Source organism: Sesamum indicum, linkage group LG6 (genome assembly GCF_026168435.1).
Source record: "Sesamum indicum cultivar Baizhima isolate 11 linkage group LG6, ASM2616843v1, whole genome shotgun sequence".
NCBI lineage: Eukaryota > Viridiplantae > Streptophyta > Magnoliopsida > Lamiales > Pedaliaceae > Sesamum > Sesamum indicum.
This window is the reverse complement of record NC_142662.1, coordinates 21,590,378-21,611,025: the sequence shown is the minus strand read 5'-3', so window position 1 is coordinate 21,611,025 and position 20,648 is coordinate 21,590,378. Positions and strand designations below refer to the sequence as shown.

At 36.5% G+C, this 20,648-nt stretch overlaps 2 protein-coding genes across 2 annotated transcripts; one reads left to right on the top strand and one right to left on the bottom strand.

Annotated features, from left to right (window-relative positions):
* The first annotated feature begins 5,951 nt into the window (after nucleotides 1–5,951).
* Nucleotides 5,952–9,695, top strand: LOC105163881 (O-glucosyltransferase rumi-like protein (DUF821)). Its single transcript, XM_011082390.3, has 6 exons — nucleotides 5,952–6,124; nucleotides 6,726–7,312; nucleotides 7,709–7,898; nucleotides 8,238–8,302; nucleotides 8,949–9,159; nucleotides 9,325–9,695. Exons 1-6 carry the CDS (start codon nucleotides 6,017–6,019, stop codon nucleotides 9,583–9,585), a joined length of 1,422 nt encoding a protein of 473 aa, XP_011080692.1. The 5' UTR covers nucleotides 5,952–6,016; the 3' UTR covers nucleotides 9,586–9,695.
* Nucleotides 9,696–11,709: 2,014 nt separating this feature from the next.
* LOC105163882 (protein SMAX1-LIKE 6) lies at nucleotides 11,710–17,069 on the bottom strand. Its single transcript, XM_011082391.3, has 3 exons — nucleotides 15,390–17,069; nucleotides 14,024–14,270; nucleotides 11,710–13,894 (listed from the first exon to the last, which is right to left on the bottom strand). Exons 1-3 carry the CDS (start codon nucleotides 16,571–16,573, stop codon nucleotides 12,044–12,046), a joined length of 3,282 nt encoding a protein of 1,093 aa, XP_011080693.2. The 5' UTR covers nucleotides 16,574–17,069; the 3' UTR covers nucleotides 11,710–12,043.
* Nucleotides 17,070–20,648: the final 3,579 nt, after the last annotated feature.

Below are 20,648 nucleotides of genomic sequence, written 5' to 3'. Positions count from 1 at the left end.
AATTTTTTTAACATTTCCTAAGACCGTTCTGTTTTTTTTTTAAAATGTATAGTAGTAAATAATAATTTAATATTTACAATTAATTATTAAATTTAATTATATATATGAGTTTAATTAATTCAATAAATATTAAATAATGGAATGTAATGAATATTATGAAACATGACTAATTACAGAGAAAATATTATATTAGTATAAAAATTATTCAATTTACAAAATTTAGAAAAAAAATAAAACCTAATTTAAACCCTATACATCAGCAACGCCCATATCATCATCGCTCGGGGCAGGGGGTCTGTTGGAGGCTGTGTTGGGCGCTAGTGAAAACGATTGGTTGTGACGGTACCCCAGTCGAAGAGCTGACCTGCATGGACTTCATTATGGCCATCGACCATCATTGTCTCCAACCGAATAATCTACCCTCCATGTCCGAGTTTGGGGGTGGCAATGGCGGTGGTGACATGTAGGTCCAACTGGAGAGGTGAGTCTCAGAACCAAGACCGAATACATAGTCCTTGTTTTTGCCCCCAACTGTAGCCAGCCAAATCTGCTGCTCAGTCATCGCCACCGAAGCCTTCGATTCGATAAGGGTATCGTGGTCTTCAGTCGTGGCCTGAAGCTGATGATCCTCCATAAGCTTTTGGAACGTCTCCTGCAAAATAAATAAAAATATTACAACTTAACCAAAAGATTATTTTAAGCAAAACTAAAATCGTTTCTTTTACTTACTGCCACCTCAGTTGGCCTCGGGCCGCTCCAGTCGCCGTCGATCTTCTTCCTATAGCATCTGGAAAATAATTTCATCTGCTCGATCGGTCAACCCAGCTCGACCTATTGTACAAAAATCAAACAATTGCAAAACAAAAATAAAAATAATGCTATAACTTCCGAAACAATATAAATTACTTACCATCTTCCTCTTGTGCATGCCGACAGAAGAAGATCTCCCGCAGTACACAATAGAGGACACCGCAGGGTTAGCTGCCCAATTAACATTATTCTTTGTGGACTCATCCTGGAAGCCCACATTGGCCCAGTATGCTTGGAGCTAGAGCCATACCTCGTTGGCCAGTCAAAGTGGCTTGAGCAACTCTTTTCGAGCAACGGCGAACCGTTTCCAGATAAATTCGTCCACCCATATCTAGAAGATTCAAAATATAGACTCGTCGTCACAGTCGCACCTTAGGTCATCTACAAAATATCAAATAAAAAAATAATAGTAAAATTCATAACACAATTTAAATTATGAAATAATACAAAATTTTGTAAAAATACATTACCTTTAAGCTCTCGAACCAGAACTATTGGCGCTCTGTCGGCACCTGCCTCAAACATCCCCAAGGGTGGGAAAAGTGTCCTGGAACCACTGCATTGATGCGTTCGTAAAATTTGCAATCAGACTTGAAAGAACATGTTAATTAGTTATTTTTAAAATAAAATAATACAAAAATAAATTCATAAATAAATTTACCTTGCGCCATCGAGGCTGATAAACTAGTGCGCTGGTGGTGGTGGAATAACCCATGGGCAAGCACGATCAGCCGCTGGGGGGCAGATAGTTGTCCGATCTCCTCAATTGTCGGTGCCGTAGTAGATGGTCCAACATCATCTGGAGTCTGTGCGGTGGCTGAAGGTCCAACCATGTTACATGGTGGGGGTGGTCAGAACACTGCTTCCCAATATGGGAAGCATCAAATGATAGTGGTGGAATCGGTGGGCCATGACCATGAACACGCTGTCCACATCCTAGAGAAAGCAGACCACCACTAAACATAATCTATATTGAAAATATTAGCCTCAAATTGTGATTATTGTAATTATTAATTATTTTAATAAGATTAGTATATATTATTGGAAATATTAGTCTCAATTTGTGATTATTGTAATTATTATTTAAATAATATTGCAATTTGATATATTAGCCTAATTATGTGATTACATATGATTTTCAAGTCCTTCCGTGCATTCAGATTGTTCTTCATTTTTTTTCTTTATGTCCATCATGGTATTGAATATATTGTCAAACACATTTTTCTCAATGTGCATGACATCAAAATTGTGGAGATCTAATGCATCCCCAGTACTCGAGCTCCCAAAAGATGCTTTTTTTTGTCCACTTATGCTCGTTATCATAGCCAGGTGGGAGTGTCGGTACTTTAACTACTAGACTGAACTTTGCAATCCAATTGAGGATCTCTTCTCCTGTCAATCTCAAACATGCAATCTTCCTTTCTACTCAGTTCTTAGTGAATATTTTTTCTTATTCCTACAGTAGGGATGGTCCTGAGGGAGGAACTATCTGTGGCAGTCAAAGTATAACACCTTCGTACCATTCTGCAAATGGAATGCATGTGTGTTATCTATAAAAACTGAATACTCCTTAACACCAGCGATACTCCATCAGACACCATCCCGTAAGCGGGTAGGTAGTTCACAATCAACATCAACATTGTGCGCATCGTGAATGTCTCATTATTTGCACTGCCGTGCATCAGTAACCCATATGCCACAAATTCTGGAACTCCTCAATCAACGGCTCTAGGTAAATATCGATGAGATGTTTCGAATTAGAAGAGCCAGCGATTACCATCGTTATGAACATATACTCAGAACTTATTCACAATTTCGGTGGCAGATTGTATGGTGTAAGTAAAATGGACCAACATTAATACGTACGATTGTACTACTTATGCGATGTGTACCCATCCGTGCACAAATCCAGTCTAACATTATGGAACTCTGCTGTAAAATCGGGATATGTCTAGTCAAAATGTATTCACGCCTCTATATCAGACGGATGATACATGGACCCCTCTTCCATCTGAGGGTTGGCATACCTCGTCATGTACTTGGCAGTTGCTTATGAAGCATATAACCTTTGCAGGCAAGGGGTAAGCGGTAAGTACATAAGAATGACATAGGAGGTATTCTTGCGGTTAGGATTTTGCTCCCTAGTCGACTTGTACCTAGTTTCTCCACAAAACTTGCAGTGTTCCAAATCAATGTCGTCCTTCTAGTACAACTTGCAACCATTCTTACACGCAGCAATCTTTGTCAACAGGTAAACTCAATTTTATCAACTTCTTTGTGCTATAGTAATTGAGGGATAGGGTATGATCACGGGGTATATAATATTAGCCCATTGGATATTTGATCATATATTCATTTAGAAAAAGTGGCCTCGACATTCATAGTCACCAAACCAGCAAGAGATGCCAATTGAGATTGATGCAATCGTTCTACAACAGCTGATAGGCAATTGCACTACATTGTAAAATCAATTTGACAGTCCAGACACATAATCATGGGGACCCATTTCATAATATGAACTATGCTGGCAATCAATAGGACAGGACCTTGTACCATCATCAGGCGCATCCTCCTAGTTATAATTAGACCAGAATATCGGCCCGACGGCATAAAAAACCATCCTCCGCCCCTAATTCATCTACGCCGCATCACCCAAGTGCATATTAGTACCATCCTCCTCATGAGTAGGGGGAGTTTGTTCCTCCTGCAAAGGGGGCACAGTGACCGCTTCAAAGTACTCCTGCACCCTATCCTCACGACGTGAAGTCCAATTATAATACTCAGGCATAAAACCTTCAATATACAAGTCAAAATTTACCTCGTCCAATATTTTAAAAACTTCATTTTTGCACTTTCGACAGGGATACTTAATTTTCTCATTGTCCATATATGCATGCTGAGACTTGGCCCATTTTATAAATGCAGTAACACCATCCTTAAACTCCAACTTAAGACCCGCCCTTAATGGCAGGTTCTTCTCATACATCCATCTCATCAACTGTCTTAACAAGATAAGTCTTACACATGCACACACACACACACACACACACACACACACACACACACACACATATATATAAATTATTATAACTAAATTTAATTGATAAAAGTACAACAAATATAACCAATTGACAAAAAAAGGGTTTAAGTTCTTACCTGATCAAAATTACTTCAAATATCAACAAACGTTCGACAGAGATTGGTGAACAAGAGTATAAAATATTAGAGGGATATAATCAATAGTAGTTAATTATGCTATGGGGAGTGCATGATCTAGCTTAAATAAATTCTCGTAGGAATTTATTGGTTAGAATTAGGCTTTTCTATTTCTTAATACTGTTAGTGAATTAAATCTTTTGGACGTTCCCAAGGTTTGTTCATTAATTAAGGTCTTTGACGGTCAAAATGGTAAGGAAAGATGAGGTCGTTAGGTCGTACCAACGTCCATTCTAATTTATCTATCTAAACGATTGACATTTTTGCATCAGGGATCAATAGTGGAATCAAGCACAAACCTGACTTTAATCGGAAAGTTTTCTATCATATTTATTCATCTTATTTAATTTCGGCCTTTTATTCTCATCACACTCAAAATTCCTCCCTCTTTTTACTTTTAAAGAAACCAACTTAAAACCAATCCTTGAGAAATCGACCCTACTGATCACTTCTCCAAAGTATTTGTAGGAAATTATTTTTGTTGGTCTCAACATCCATAATACTCAAAAGGGATATAAGAGTTCTAAGATAATTCAAGTCTGTTGTTAAGAATGAAAGTATAATAATATGAGGAGTTTAATTAGATAAATCCTTGAGTTAAAGTATGTATGTATATATGTATATCCTTGTGAAGTTCAAGATTTCTAGTTAATTAAAAGTTACGGAACGAAAATTTGAATGTCCATAGAAAGGAATATTAAAATATTGATGAAAATTGCACGAATATTGTTTAATATTTTATTTAAAAATTACGATATTCTTGATATATATATTGATTATATACATTACAACTTATCTGCTAACTAAATCGGTGTAAGGTCGAGGTAAGTAAATAATTAGTTTTATCTCTATATGTTTTCTTTCTTTGTGATACTACTTTTATATAAGTCTGTAATTCGTGCTAGAACTAATTTATTTGGGATTGTAAGAATGGTGAGTGATTTAATTTGAATGATTATCTTATCAAAGTGAAATAAGGAAATGCGTTGGAATGTTCCATTTGTTGTATGTGATGTTAGTGCCGGTAAATTAAAATACGTTGATATGTAATTTTACGCTACTAGTTGCTTATAAGAACGGTAATATGTGAAAATGAGCGAATGGGAAAATTAAAAATAACTGTAATATGAATACCCTTTGATATTGTTGAATAGCCTCTGTGGTAAAATGATGTAAAAAGAGCTATTATGCGATACAAAAACATCTATGATGCGATATAAAAAGAGCAATAACATGATATGGAAAGAGCTTTGATGCGCATTGATTTGGTAATAAAGTCATTAACTTTTAGATAAAGCAGTTACGTATCCGTTTATATTTTTATTAAAGAAGTACGATAAAACATTTGTTTAAAAAACATTTACTTTTGGTTAAGTATATATATTTTGTCAATTTCTTTTAAAAAGTATACAAGAGTCGTTGGTTAAATTATATCGGTTATGTATCTACTATATATATTAACTTATACTCAACTTTCAATTTAAATTCTTCACTTATTACAAAAAATTAATTAGAAAATAATTGGATAATGATTTAATGTGCAAAATACTAAAATATATTGAGAAAAATATAATTGTTCAATGCATAAATTAAGAGCACTTGTTAATTTAAGAGGGTAAATATTACATTAAGAATAGTTCAGAGGGGCAAAATATACTTTACCTATTATTTTATTCATATTTTAATATAAAAAAATAATTATTAATTGTTTTTTTAAGAATATTGTTAAATGTAGGTAACAGAAAGGAGGCAAGCATGCATGTGCAAGCAAAGATGAGAAATTAATATTAGAAAATGAGATGTATATGGGGGCATTGTTTAAAGCGGGGGAGTAGGAAGCGGAAAGGAGGGCAGCCAGTTATACTATTGAACCCTGTCAATATTTTTGAGAGAGAAAAGGAGAGGTGTGGGGAAATAGAGAGATTAACTGCATGTGATCAGCCATGCATGTCCTCACAATGCAGCTGCCGGCCTTTTATGTCGACCGCAAATGGGGCTCTTCTCCGCCAGGCACAACCCCTCTCGTCAACTCTCCTCCGTCCCTCGGCTCGTCCTTTTCTTTGCTTTCTGCTGCCTTCCTCTCCTTCTCCTCATCGAGGTACCATTCTATTATATGTGCGTGCTTGTGGGTGGGTGTAGACGGTAGACGACGTGTGTAAAAATCATGTGTATATGATGATCGACGTTTCTAACTATGGATCTTGGTGGAGGAAGGGTGTGAAGGATCGATCTCCCCCTTTATGTATTGTTTATTTGTGTACCACATTAAGTTTTCTAAATAAGATGTTGGTTTGGAGTTATGGTAAAATATAATTTCAAATTCTTGTTCTACATACCGATGAGGAAAAAAGATGAATAAAATTGAGACTGATAAAGTATGTCAATTTTTATAAAGACTTTAACGACCATGTGTGTTGGATTTATATAGTCAATTTTATATGGCATTATTAATCATGGAACGGAAAAGGCTATTGAATAATCATACGGGGTGTTTGGTGCATTTTAACGAACATATATAGTACTAATCTTGTAATACCCTATTTAGCACCGGAAATGAGCCTTAAAGGCCACGTGCTTTGCACCTGATCAAGACGATACCAAATTTACGATATATAGAGTTATACTGGGTACGTGGGATCAATAGTGCATTTTGTATTAAGTATAGTACTTCCTTTAATCATCGTCAAAATGGGATGCAGGTTGATAACTTTGTATCGCAAACGAAAACTATAGCCGGTCACAACTTGGAACCAACTCCATGGCACATTTTCCCTCCGAAGCCATCCGAGGAAGAATCCAAGTACACGAGAGCTTCGACTATCATTCGGTGTACCTACCTCACTTGTGGGCAGACCTCAGCCAGCAACAGCTCTTATCCCGACCACAGCCGTCAATCTGAGGACGATCAGCCCATGGATTGCCCGGAGCCTTTCGGCTACATACAAAGGGACCTGGAGCCGTGGGTGGAGTCTAAGATTTCCATGTTCCATATAATAGAGGCGCAGAAATATGCAGCTTTCCGGGTGGTGATAATTGGTGGCAAATTATATGTGGACTTTTACTATGCATGTGTGCAAAGCCGGGCAATGTTCACAGTGTGGGGAATTTTGCAGCTCCTGAGGAGGTATCCTGGCAAGATCCCGGACCTGGATTTGATGTTCGATTGCATGGACAAGCCCACTATAAACCGAACGGAGCATGCTTCCATGCCTTTGCCTCTCTTTCGGTATTGTACGACGCCGGAGCACATGGACATTCCGTTTCCTGATTGGTCGTTCTGGGGTTGGTAAGTTAGTCAACTTTCTACTTATTTCTTCTAGTCCTTCCGTTGCTTCATTCTACGAAATATTCTCGTGATTCAGTTTCAGTAATTCTATCAACTTTCATTACAAAACTGACGAAAAAATTCACATGCAACTATGCAAGCCATCTGGCCGTTTCCCTCCATTCTGAAAAGCTACACAACTTGCATATGGTCTTTTCCGTCAATTTCCTAGCAGAGTTCGCACTGAAAATGAGACTTTTTACAAATTAAAAAACTATTCTTTAGAATCCCATAAGCAATAAGATTAAAAATATATCAAATTTAAGTTACAGGACAAAAAATATAATTTTTTTTGTGCTCATATATATATATATATATATATTGCCAATATGGTGTTTGAATTTTCTCTCAAGACAGGTCAGAAATTAATATAAGGCCATGGGACGAAGAATTCCGGAGCATAAAAAAGGGTTCAAAACGTCGAAATTGGTCGAGGAAGTACCCTTTCGCCTACTGGAAAGGCAATCCAGATGTTGTTTCTCCTATTCGTTTGGAATTGCTTCAGTGTAATGACACTCAGCTCTGGGGGGCACAAATATTGCGTCAGGTAATTTTAGCTCTTCATTTTTCTCAAAACTTTGATTTTTAAATACTTATTTTCCATAAGTGTTTTTACTTCATTACATAAATATTTCGTTCAACTAATTTTTTCAAAAAAACAAAAAAATATAACTTTTTGTTACAGTTAACTGTCACGGATCAAAAGTAAAAAAATAAAAAAAATTTGTAGAGAATGTTAATTAACCACACAATGGCTACTAACCGTTGTTCTTGTAAGTAAGATCAAAATATTAGCGGAGATAGTAGCTCGTTGACTTTTACTTATCATTTCCTTTTTGCTTAGCCTCTCGTGACTGATGTTGCCTCTAAAACTGACGAACCACAGGACTGGGAAGAAGAAACAAAGCTTGGTTTTAAGACGTCAAAACTGGCGAAGCAGTGCGATCATCGGTCAGTAAATTTAGAATGGGTTAAATGCAATTTAACCTTCTATGATATGTGAAACGAGCAAAAAAGATCATGTGGAAAAAGAATTAGCAAAGTAACCCTGTGTTTTGAAAAATGAAGCAAATTATCTCCCACATTTTACTAATCCTTTTTTCACAAGGGATTTTTTTGCTAATTTCACATATCATATGGGGTAAATCGTATTTTTCCCAATTCAGAACACATGCTTGCTCGGACAACTTACTTGCAATTCACATCCTTTATATATATCTATATTATATATTAAGGAAGAGCACATTTTCCGTGCTTCTCCCTTTCTTGATTAGCCATTTTTATTTCTACTTCATGTTAAGTAACTACTTCTCCCCCACTTATTACCCCACTCATTCACATTTTTTTTCATATATCGAATTTTCTTGCATCCATTTATTCTCTCTATTTTATTTTACTTAATTCTATTTTATCGTACGTAGATCGAGTGTGTTTTCAACTAGTATATATATATATATATATATATATATAAATATGGGGTGCGATAATTTTGAAAAGTGAATAGACAATTTAGTCAGGGACTTTATCAAAAATTCTTGTTTTTTTTTTTTTGGTTTTGATTTAAAAAATAGTAATGAATGAATGAATTGTGAGGTAGGTACAAGATATATGCAGAAGGATACGCATGGTCAGTGAGCTTGAAATACATATTGTCATGTGGGTGTTGCCCTCTGATAATATCTCCACAGTACCAAGATTTCTTCAGCCGAGGTCTGGTTCCTCACAAGAACTACTTGCCCATTCCTTCCACTGAGATGTGCCCAGCTATCAAATTTGCTGTTGATTGGGGCAACTCACATCCATCTGAGGTCTGTGTGTATATCTCTTCCATTTTCATTCAAATTATCTATATAGCATATATATGGAAAAATGCAAACAACCTTATTGTGATATGCCAAACGAGATTTCGAGATTTGATATTTTAGGTCATGTGAAACCTTAATTTGATAATTGAAGCATGCATGCATGCACAGGCTGAGGCAATAGGAAGAGCAGCACAGGAGTACATGGGAAGTCTGAGTATGGATCGTGTGTACGATTACATGTATCATCTTCTCACAGGGTACTCGAAACTGCAAGCTTTCGTGCCGGTTCGACCGTCGACTGCTATGGAAATATGCGAAGAGTCTGTGCTTTGTTTTGCCAATGAAAAGCAAAGGAAGTTGCTGAGAAAGTCGGTGGCGTCCGCGTCATCAGCTCCGCCGTGCTCGCTTCCACTTCTAGATAGCCTTTAGGATTGGTGATTCGTGAAAATTTTGAGTTCAAATGTTAGTGTTTTTCTTCTCTTTTTTTTTTCCATATTTTAGGTCACTTTGTACTCTTGGATACGAGATTAAACTGCTGTGTGAACTACTTGTTGAGGTTTCGACGATGCTGTTCTCTCTAATTTTTTGTCCAATATAGCTTTTAATGACATGATATTTGTTTTCGTCCAACAAACAGATCCGTTTGTTATAAAATTTACTGACATCAGTAAAAAAGTTGAATAAAATATTATATTTATCCCTAATTGACTTACATACTTATCGCAGGTCGAACAAATATTTTCTAACCAAAATTACCTCATAAGGGTGAAGATGCACGTCCTTATAGGTATTAGCGTGTGAATGTGTATAAAAGTAGTTTAGTAGAAAAATATTTGTTTAACCTACAAAATTAAGAAAGAGAATTAGCTCGTGTAATAGACTTATGACATAGAGGGGGTGTTCTACTACAATTTGAAAATCATAGAAGAGTTTTTTACTATTTTATTTTTTATAAAGAATTATTTCAAATATTTTTAAAAGTACAGGGGGTAAATTGCCTTTTACCCTATTTGAGAATGATACTTGAAGGCTCTTTCTAAAAAGGGAATTGATTGTTAGTTTAGTTTACTACAAAAGATAGTTCTTTTGCGATGGTCCAAAGATGTCATAAATTGCAATGGACTTCAAGATAAATTTAGGACAGATTACACCCAAGTACAACATGATTGTCACAAAATCTATGGCTATTGATGAAATAATTGCAACGACACCTCAATTGCAAATTTTAGCAAACTTGATGCAAATTTGAAGGGACGCATTTATGTCGCAAGATGTCACTAAAATTTTTGTTATATTCTTAGCTCGTCCCTACTTTTGGAAAGATTTTGCAACAGACGATGGATGTCACTAATTTACCGGATTTACAACGTGCTCAATTGTTTCTGGGGCAAAAATCTCTTTAAATTGCATGTTTATCATAAAACTATTGTAAATCCGTTGCAATTTGCTACAATGTCATGTCATCATTTTTGACGTAATTTTGGTACCATCACCATATCAAAATTTCAATTCTGAGTTAAATATACGACCATACATTTTCTTTTGGATGAAAGATGAAAATATGTATACGTATCACCAAATTAATGAACAATTATGGATAGATAAGAATTTTCAAATTAAGTTTAATTAAAAATTAAATAGCTAAATGGTTGTATTATGTTAAAATAATCTTAAGTTTTCTAAATCTTTTTTGCTGATTAAGTAAACAGGTGTACATTCAATTAGGCCTAACTCATTTAACGAAGTTGAAGCCCATGAACTCCACCAACGTGTGGAAATAATATTCTATTTTAATAATAGGTATCATTATGTATTTATTGATGAGATGAGTTGTTTGATATTGATAATTAATTTATATAATTATTGTAATTGTCGATTGCTGCTAGATATAAAGACTTTATATTAATGATTATAATTAATTTATTTAATAAATGATAGTGAATCACTTTTACTTTTTTTTTTTTTCAAAAAAGTTGAATATGTGTTCTAAATGTTCTTACAATAAAGAAACCAAGAAGACGCATATCATTCCAACAACAAACAATAGCGACTCTTTTGGTATTATTCTCAAGTTTGTTTTGACAGGCAAGAAGTTTGTTTTGAGTGCAAACACAATATATTATATTATTATTACCATTTTTCTAAAAGTATTTTTAAGATTAAATTTTACTAAAATCACGGCTCGATTTGTAGCTTTTAGTCCCATCGCAAATATTTTTCATCTAATTACTTATTTACCCATTAAATTCTACCAAAACCACTTGATACGAGGCTAATCTTGAAATTTAGCGACAATGCTGTCGTAGAATCCATTTTCAAAAATTTGAATTCAAGAACTATAGTTAATTTTTTTAAAATCAATTATCTCATAATTAATCGTAAAACCGCCGGGCCAAACGGACATGTTAAACATAAATATTGTTTACAAAATTATATTTCAAAAGCACAAGAAATGTTATGAAAAATGAAACAGAAAAAACATGCGTTGGCATAGGAGTTCTAAGCAGAAAACATTCAGATAGATCAACTTCAGATAGAGCGCAAGACATACAATTGAAACACAGAAACTGTTTTCTCTGCTGATTAATTTTGGATCAATGTACATATTAGAGATGTCTGATCCTCCAACTTCTCATTCAGTACACATTATATGTGCAAGCAAACTGCAAGTTATCAGTGAGAAGGAGAAATCTCCGAAGACAATTCACAAAAAAGAGAAGCTAGGCCACTTGCAGAAAGTCTAGAACGAATGTTACGAGAACCATCTAGTGCTTGTAAGTTGTGGAAAAGGGACTAATAATGCATTATGAGACCACTTGACTGTGAGAATGATTCCGCATATTAACAACATCATACAAGAGTTACAAAAAGCACACCTGGATGAATATCAGTTCACACTTATCCGTGCTGGAAGGCACACTCCGGGAGCCTGTGCTTCTGCAACAAGGCCATCACAGCGTGCTAATTTCATTACACAACCAGAAGTAACATTGCACTTTTCTTGGGCTTCCTTCACACTCGGACAGAGGACCTGTTCGATCCAATCCTCCAATGCATCTTTTCTGTCGGTTGACCAAGCAGCTGCGAGTATTTGAACAATTACTTCTCTATCAATTTCTAGCAAAATTTTGTCGCCAACTACTTTCTTTAACCATGCATCGATCTCCTTCAATATTTTGTGAGTAAGAGAATCAAAATCATATGGTTTGAAGACCACGTTTTCATCAAGATGCTCAAGCAATCCTTCCAACCACACTTCCGAATTATCTGAGCTGTCATTACTATCATCCCTTATATCAATGTCACTGTCGTCGTCCATATCCTCCACAGGTAAATTTAAGTCAATGATGGAGCTGGGCAATCGACAGGCTCGTTTTGACAACTCAGTGTTGGAAGAGTCGTCATTGTTCCATTTCCTTTTATTAACAGGAAAATGGTTAGGGTCTGTTTTACTTGGGGTAACTGAAACATTCGTACTATTGTTCCTGGTGTAAATTCCACCTGCAGATCCTACTACAATTTGCATCTGCAAATTTTTGGCCTCTAATACTTTTTCTTCTGGAAATTCAGATCCTAATTTGCCGAAAAGGAGATCTCCACTGACCTTTAGGACACTCGATGCAAGGATAAACACATTGTCCTTGATGTTGATATCCCGACCGTGGGAATCTCGAAATTTACATGTTTTGATGGCTTGAGATAAACTATTCCGAACCAAGATATCTGCCTTTTCTACATTTTCAAGGAACACAACAGAATGAGGATGCTTGTGCAGCTCACCAGCAAGGTAATCAACCATCATTTTCCTCCCTGCGTTCATGTTACAATATTTTGAGGCATAGCAATCAACAATTGAGTCAAACGGTCCAACCACATGCTCAGAGCTTAGATCCAAATATAGCAAGTGTTCCTTTCGGCCAAAAACTATCTCAGCAACAGCAGCAGCTATTTTTCTCTTCCCCACTTTATCAGGTCCCAGAAAGCTGAGCCAAACATTTCCTCTATTTGAGCAATGATAGCTTCTATTTTCATTTCTGACACGTGACAGTGTTCGACTAATAGTTTGAATGGCTTCCATCTGCCAGTAAAACTTCTCAGCCAGAACTTTCCACGGGTGTTCAAGGTCTTTCATATACAACACCTGTTTCTCAAGATGATGACAGCAAGATGAAGACTGTGCAACTTGACTGGGAGATTTCTCATGGCTTCTAGATGATTCAAAGTTCCGAATGCCATTGTCATACTCCGGCAAGTTGGGTTTTCTTCTGCATTCCTCAGCAGAATCATAAAGTGTTCCAAGCCTCAAATCTGTGGCCACAGAAATGGAGAGTGGAGACGTACAAGCAATAGATGGGCTCATCTTTTGCTGAGAAGTGGAGAGGTCCCCAAGGTCATTCAACTCAAAACCTTGGACTGATCTTTCTGCTACTGCAATAAGCCCAGCACTCGACAAAACAGGCCTAGGGATATTTTGCCTTGACAGAGAATTGTTTTCCAATTCTGAAGACGTGCAAGGACTTAAGTTAGTGACTCTGTTTTCATTTAAAAATGAACCCGTAACAGCAGTGTCCTTCCAGGTAGGAACATTTTGTAGAGATGGAACACTAGAAGTATGTGACTTGGCTGGAGAAATATCCTGTTCAGATGTCCAAGAACAATGGAGGCCCTGGCAGATGTCAGCCCATTTCCTCCGCAACGCCATAACTCTGGAATCCAATATGATTTTGTCTTCTTTGGCCTGCACTGAAATGATAGATAGACATGTTTACAAAACATCTCCACCCATTCAAACTACATGGTTTTAGCTCATATGCATGAGGCTTAGTTGAGCTACAAAAGTAACTCAGAATATAAAGGAATGACAAACCTGTACTATGCTAGATTTCCTGCTTGTTTCACATTCAGTACTTTGCAGCCGAGAGGATAGATTTACCAACTGCTTGTCAGCGACTGAATCTATTGAGCCTCCCTTCAGAACAGCAGAGACTTCTTTCTCATACTTTTCATTGCACAAGTTGCAAAGTCTCAAGGATGGAGTTGCACTGCTGGATACACTTTCAAGCTCAGATGGCAAGGAAAAGAATCCACCAAATGGGACAAATGACCTCATCAAGCTGCAAGTATATGAGCATGCAACTATGTGAAAAAAACTGATGGAAAAATCAGTAGCAAAAGGCATAATTGATGCATACAATCAGATAAACATATTATAGACAACCTATAAGCAAATAATGTGCAGAAAGTGTATTAGATATTTGAAGACCAAGGAGTTACATGAAGTTGAAGAAGAATGATATCCACCTTTTCAACTTCCACAACTAGAAATTCAGAACAGGTGAAAGTTGAATTTCCATAATTCCCTCGAACCGAGAGGCATAGGCAATGTAACAACTCGTTCCTGGTTTAGAGGCAAGAGAGATGGCAAAAATATTATGGAAACATTTTTAGTTAAAATTTTCAAGTTTAAAACTCTCAAACTTCAGCAAGTTTTCGGACTTCACCTATAGAATCATTAACTCTGTTGAACATTTGGGAATAAGATATGACTGTTTTGACGCAAATTTAGATGATTGCTGCAAGAATGTCATCTTTGGAAATAAAACATCTTGTTGTCCCAAGAATTAGGATAGAAATCCCAATCTTATTTAAAGGGCATGGAAGTCAATTGCGTCGATCATCTAATTTGAGCAGTCTTAAAATATTTCAGTGATATAAACATGCACCAGGATTCATTTTCTCAATTTCAAATGGCCAGCATACTGCTACAAGGGGCAAATGGTATTTAATTCGGCAAAATCCTCAGGTTACAGCTAGCACACAGAATAACTGACAAACAAAAAGTTCTAATATGTAATAACACCTACTACACACATGCACACGCACGCAAGGACAAGAGGGGGAGACATCAAAATGATCAAAGAAATAAACTATTTGAAACAACCTCACAACCAACATAGGTAACATAATATTTTAATAGCTAACTTCAGATAACAAACATCCTTCTTTAACCTGCTCCAGTGGCCAGAAGATTTCACTAATATCCACTTAAATGTATCACATTTTGAATTCCAAGAAATCATAGCTTTCACTGCCTGGGATATCCAGACACTCTGTTTGGCTGTCAGTTAAAGAATTGGCAATCTGTCCCACTCAACTAACAAAATGAAGTATCAAGCACTAACAAATTATTATACAAGAATCTACCAAATGGTATATAAAAATGGAACACTGACCTGGATTTGAAACACTTTCCTCCAATGGAAGTGGTAATGGGCAGGAGATGCAAATCCCAGTCCATCTCAATTGACGGAATCCGCTCTAATAGCTTCTTATAATCATCATCACGTGAAAGAAACACAATCAACCACAATTTTCCACCAGAGTTGATCAATGATGTCTTCAGCTTAGACACCACATAATTAACAGAATCCACCGATTCGACATCCACAAACGCCTTTAAGTCCCCACAGTTTACGATAATCCCAGGCCCTTGGCAGTCCTCCACCATTTCATCCATTTGTTTAAACTTCATTTCCATTGTCTCTTCATTCATAGAACCACTGATAAACTCGTACATCTCGTGGTCGACCGAAACCACACTCAAACCATCAATGGCTTTTGGTAGAACTCCAGTTTCACTCCTTTTTAAACAATCTAAGAAATTCCTATGCGCATCACTTGCACAAACACCAATGAGCAGCGGATTTCTCCTACTTCTCTTCAAAAGAATTTCCCCTATTCTTCTTGAATTGTCATCAGCGTTTTCTGTAGCAGCAGTCTCGGCGAACGGGAAGTTAGGGCCGCGTTTGTTCAGTTCGAGATCACTCAAACTGTACGGGAACAGGGGCGGGGGGCGAGAGGTAGTCGACGAGAACCTCGACGTGCTGAGAGGATTTAGAATCGCCAACTTTATCTCGTGCGCCCGGAAACCCGCGTCACCGAATACCCGGCTGACTATCGGGTCATCCAAAATGGATATTATGAAATGCTTTAACTCAACTTTCACCGCTGAAATCGGAGGACAATTCTGAGAATTCGAACTCAGCTGTTGCTGATACAGATGAAAGGTTTCCGGATGGCGCCTCTGATTGGCCTGAGATCTCTTGATTGCTGCCATCAGGGAATTCGAAACCGGCGGCTCGTCGCCGGCGGACTTCGAGACCGAAACCCTATCGAGGGCGACACCTACGCAGAGTTCCAGAGCACGGAACTGGAGGCGTGGAGAGTACGCGCTGCTCCTGGAGCGTGCGCAAGCCTCCCGGAGAGTTGAGGCAGGTAGAGCTAGTAGCGCCGATACGGTATGCAAAGACGTCGTCTGCGCGTGGCCCCGCCGCTTCGCCACAGCTACGGCGTCATCCAAAACAGATGCCGCAGCAGCCGCCAAGCATTGGCGCGCTACGCCCACCGGCGTCGGCATCGCCGGCAAGCTTATCCGTACAAATATATATATAAGTATATATACGTATACAAGTACGTATACCACAACCCCAAAAATAATAATAATAATCTAATACAAATAAATAAACATTACAAACAAACAAAAATCCAAGATGGGTTTTTATTATTTTACAAATCTTTTCGGCCCTTTTGATATTTATATATATTTATTCCAACAGCAAGAAAGTTTTTGAGAATTATTTATTGAAGTTGCAGAGGTGAAGTGAAGGAAAGAAATGGAAGGTATTTTTTGTTGGTGGGGAAGAGCTGTTTGTGGGCCAAAGGCGCAGAAGCGATTGGAGCGAAACCAAAGGGGTGAGCACTGAGCATAGATTCTGTATCAGAATTGGATGACCAAAGATCTTTCTGTTGTTTATTCAAATATTTTTCTCAAGGGAAATTGATTGGACGCATCATCCCTTGTAATTGTACTATTCGCGTAGAAGGTAATCATGTTAGCAATAAAGATGAACAGCCCCCATTGTTTTCTACTGTTCTCGGATCTGGTTTGATTGGACTATTAGCCCATGCTTACTTTAGTTATTTGAGTGAAAAAATAAAAATGGGATAATTATAGTTTCGTTGCTGAAATTTAATATAATTATATATAAATTTTTTATAACTTAAAAAATTATATAATTTTAAAAATTTATTTTCGTCCAACAAATAAGTCTTTTTATTAGTCAAAATTTATTAAAATTTATAAATACTAACAAAAAAATCAAACAAAATTTATATTTAATTCCTATTAACTTGTTACTAATTTATTGCAGGTCAGATAGTTCTGCTATGACCAAATTATCCTCATATGTCTCCATGTATTAATGCATATGAGGAGGTATATTTTCACTATTATAAAGGTAATTTAACACTTCTTAAATGGTGTAGCTTGTTACATGGGTCGTGAGTGGGAACTTAGTTTCCGTCTGGGTATGCGACATTGGATTGCTGTTGCATATCCAACTCCTGTTGCAGCTGCTACCGCTGTTTTCTTGATCTACCCAATCGGTCAAGGAAGTTTTTCTGATGGTATGCCTCTAGGAATTTCTGGTACTTTCAACTTCATGATTGTATTCCAGGCTGAGCAGAACATCCTTATGCACCCATTTCACATGTTTGACCTGCAATAAATCTGTAATAAGTCAATCAATGTTAAATATAAATTCATTTATTTTTTATTAATATCAGCAAATTAAGTAAATTTTGACTAACAGAGAGACTTATTTGTTAGACGAAATCAAACATCAGGGTTGCTAAGTGTAATTTTTCAAACCACATGAGGTTTAAGCGTAATTACACCAAACCTCAGAAAATGAGAGTGTAATTATCCCTAATTACTGTGAAGATGGATTGAGTTATTCAATCAAATAATAATTAGTACCAGATATTTTTAATTAGAAAATGAATATACATAATGCAAAATAAGCATCTTACTTTGGTGTATAAGATTGTTTATACAACTTAATAATTGAAAGTAAATGGGATCTTATAGAATATTAGTTTGTAATTAAGGTAAAAAACGAATTGCATTTTTTATACCGCATTTAGGCCGCCACTTTGTAACTGTGGTGTCATACTTTGTCAGCTTGAGTAGCATATAAATTGAAAAATGCACAAGTTAGATATCGCCGTAAACTTTCGGACAGGATTAGGCATGTAAATTGCATGTGACCATTAAATAAGAATTGTTTAGGTGGTTAAAAATGTCGGCAATGAGTTCTAGAGGAAAATCGACGTTTCGTAGGCTTATATATATATATATATATATATATATATATATATTTAAATGCGTGTGTGTGATTTTGAGCATTTTTTTTAACTTATTCTACTTTTTTCTTGACAATCTTTTGTCTTTTCAATTATGTAATGATTTTTTCTCTTTGCAGCTATGTCTTAATTATATGAACAACTGGCTGATATAGAAGACATTTATAAAAAATGTTGAATAGTTGGATTTGATACAAAGACGAATAAATAATTTATTGACAAAAAGTGTAATTTTATTTTTTAACACATCAGAAAATTATTTACAGTATTTAGCAACAAAACCTATTAACTAAAAAGCTTTATAATAAGCTATTCACTCAATATTAAAAAAATAAATAAACAAATGAACCCATTTTTGGGTATCGAAATCTAGAATGCACGGTTAAAAAAAGGTTATTCAACAAACCATCAAAGCACCTACTAATTAAATGCCCTGGTAAAAAATTTCTGGACCAACAACTTATGGGATATTGATAAATTGAAAGAAGTTGTTCCTCAACATATCATGGAGCTTATTTTGCAGATTCCCATTAATACTTAGCATCAAGATTTTATGCATTGGAAACCATCCCTCCACGGTTCCTTTTTTACAAAATCAGCTCGCGAGATAACTAGAGATTATAAACCTTCACTACCCATCTTCATTTGCCTCTTCTTTCATGCGGATTTGCATTATCAACGTTTCAAGTGTCGTTTCCTTTTGCTTGTGGCGCATTATTTTTTAAAATTTCTTTCATAAAGGTGGAACTTTGTCAATGATGCCACAAATAACAAGGTTATTTTCAATTTTGCTGTCCTCTAATCGAAGCTCTCCAATAATCATATAAAATCTTGAGCTTGGTTTGCCACTGATTTGTTATCCACAATTTGGAATCGAAAAAATCTGCTAGCAACATATTTTTTCGCACCTGCCTCTTCGGTATCTACTTACTTTGCAATACTTTCTAAAATTTCTTTTTTGAAGTAGAGTATGTTCTATCATAATAATCATAAAAATTATCAATAGACAGTTGAGAAGGTAATATCGACATTTGAAAGCATAATTGTTGTATTCTCCTTTTTCTCTTGGTGGATAGCATACTCATCACTTTCTCTTGGTGGATAGTGTTGGGATATATGGCCCAATGACCACAAGCCCACAAGATAAGGCCCACGAGTCTCACCCACTTGGCAAGACCCACCTCCATCTTACCCGACCCACTACTCTATTTTATTGCTAACCTAACCCTAAACAACATTTGGTCTAATTCTCCCTCCTTGTGCGCCGCTGTTTTCTCTCCCCCCAAATCTTCTCTTCCTTCTCTCCATGGATTTGCTGAGATCCTCCTTCTCTAATCTTCACCGGAGAAGGAGGGTGGCTTTCCTAAGCCAATATGATAGCTTATGGAAAGCCACCAAACCTTCTATCTATGTCTCTCCTTTGACACCTATAAATGGGGACTTTGCCCTTCAACCGAGATACTATAATACAACTCATCTCTCTCATATTTTCTGGTTCTAAGTGAACAAAGAGTGTGTCTCTGTGATCTTTAGATCTCTGTGATCGATTGGTGAGGTTGTTGACGGTGGAGTAGCCGTGGGTGAGAACAAGTGGAAACCCAAGTCTTCAGTGACCGTGCTTTGTGCGATACCATTCCAGATCTGGTTCTATCTGAGCCGTCTTCATCTTTTAAATCTATAATTTTGATATTAAGTTTTTGTTTTATTGTTTATTCACTTGGTCTGTAATCTAAGGAGCTTTGTACTCCATTGTTATACCTGTAATAGTTGATAGGTATTTGTGGAAAAGAGATATCACTGAGGGTCATCCACCCTACAGATAGCATACTCATCATCATTCATGTTAGTCTTATCAACCTTGTTTGGGGTTTTTCTAGTGATTATATACGAAACTTTGATAAGGCTTTGGTAAAGAAGTACTTACCCTTCCATCTCTTGAAATATATACCATTAAAACGAAAAGGCTTGTTGAGGTCTCCCACACTGACATCCGTTGGTTTTTCAACTGTAGCCATATTGAATCTCCTTAAAATTATTGTAGAAATAACAATTTACAGTTGAAAAAATAAAAATTAGTTTTCATGCTGAGGAGCAGATATCTCACTCTCTTTAAGGAGATTCATGCCCACTCCAGCAAACTTCTCACTGGTCCAGCGGTGTCACTCTTGTCTTGTACCCTCCAGGATACAACAGCCCGATAACGTCGTATGACTCTAACTCACTCTGGACAAGAAGTAGAGTTCAAAGCTCCACAAAAAAAGAACACCTAATATAACTCTATATTATAA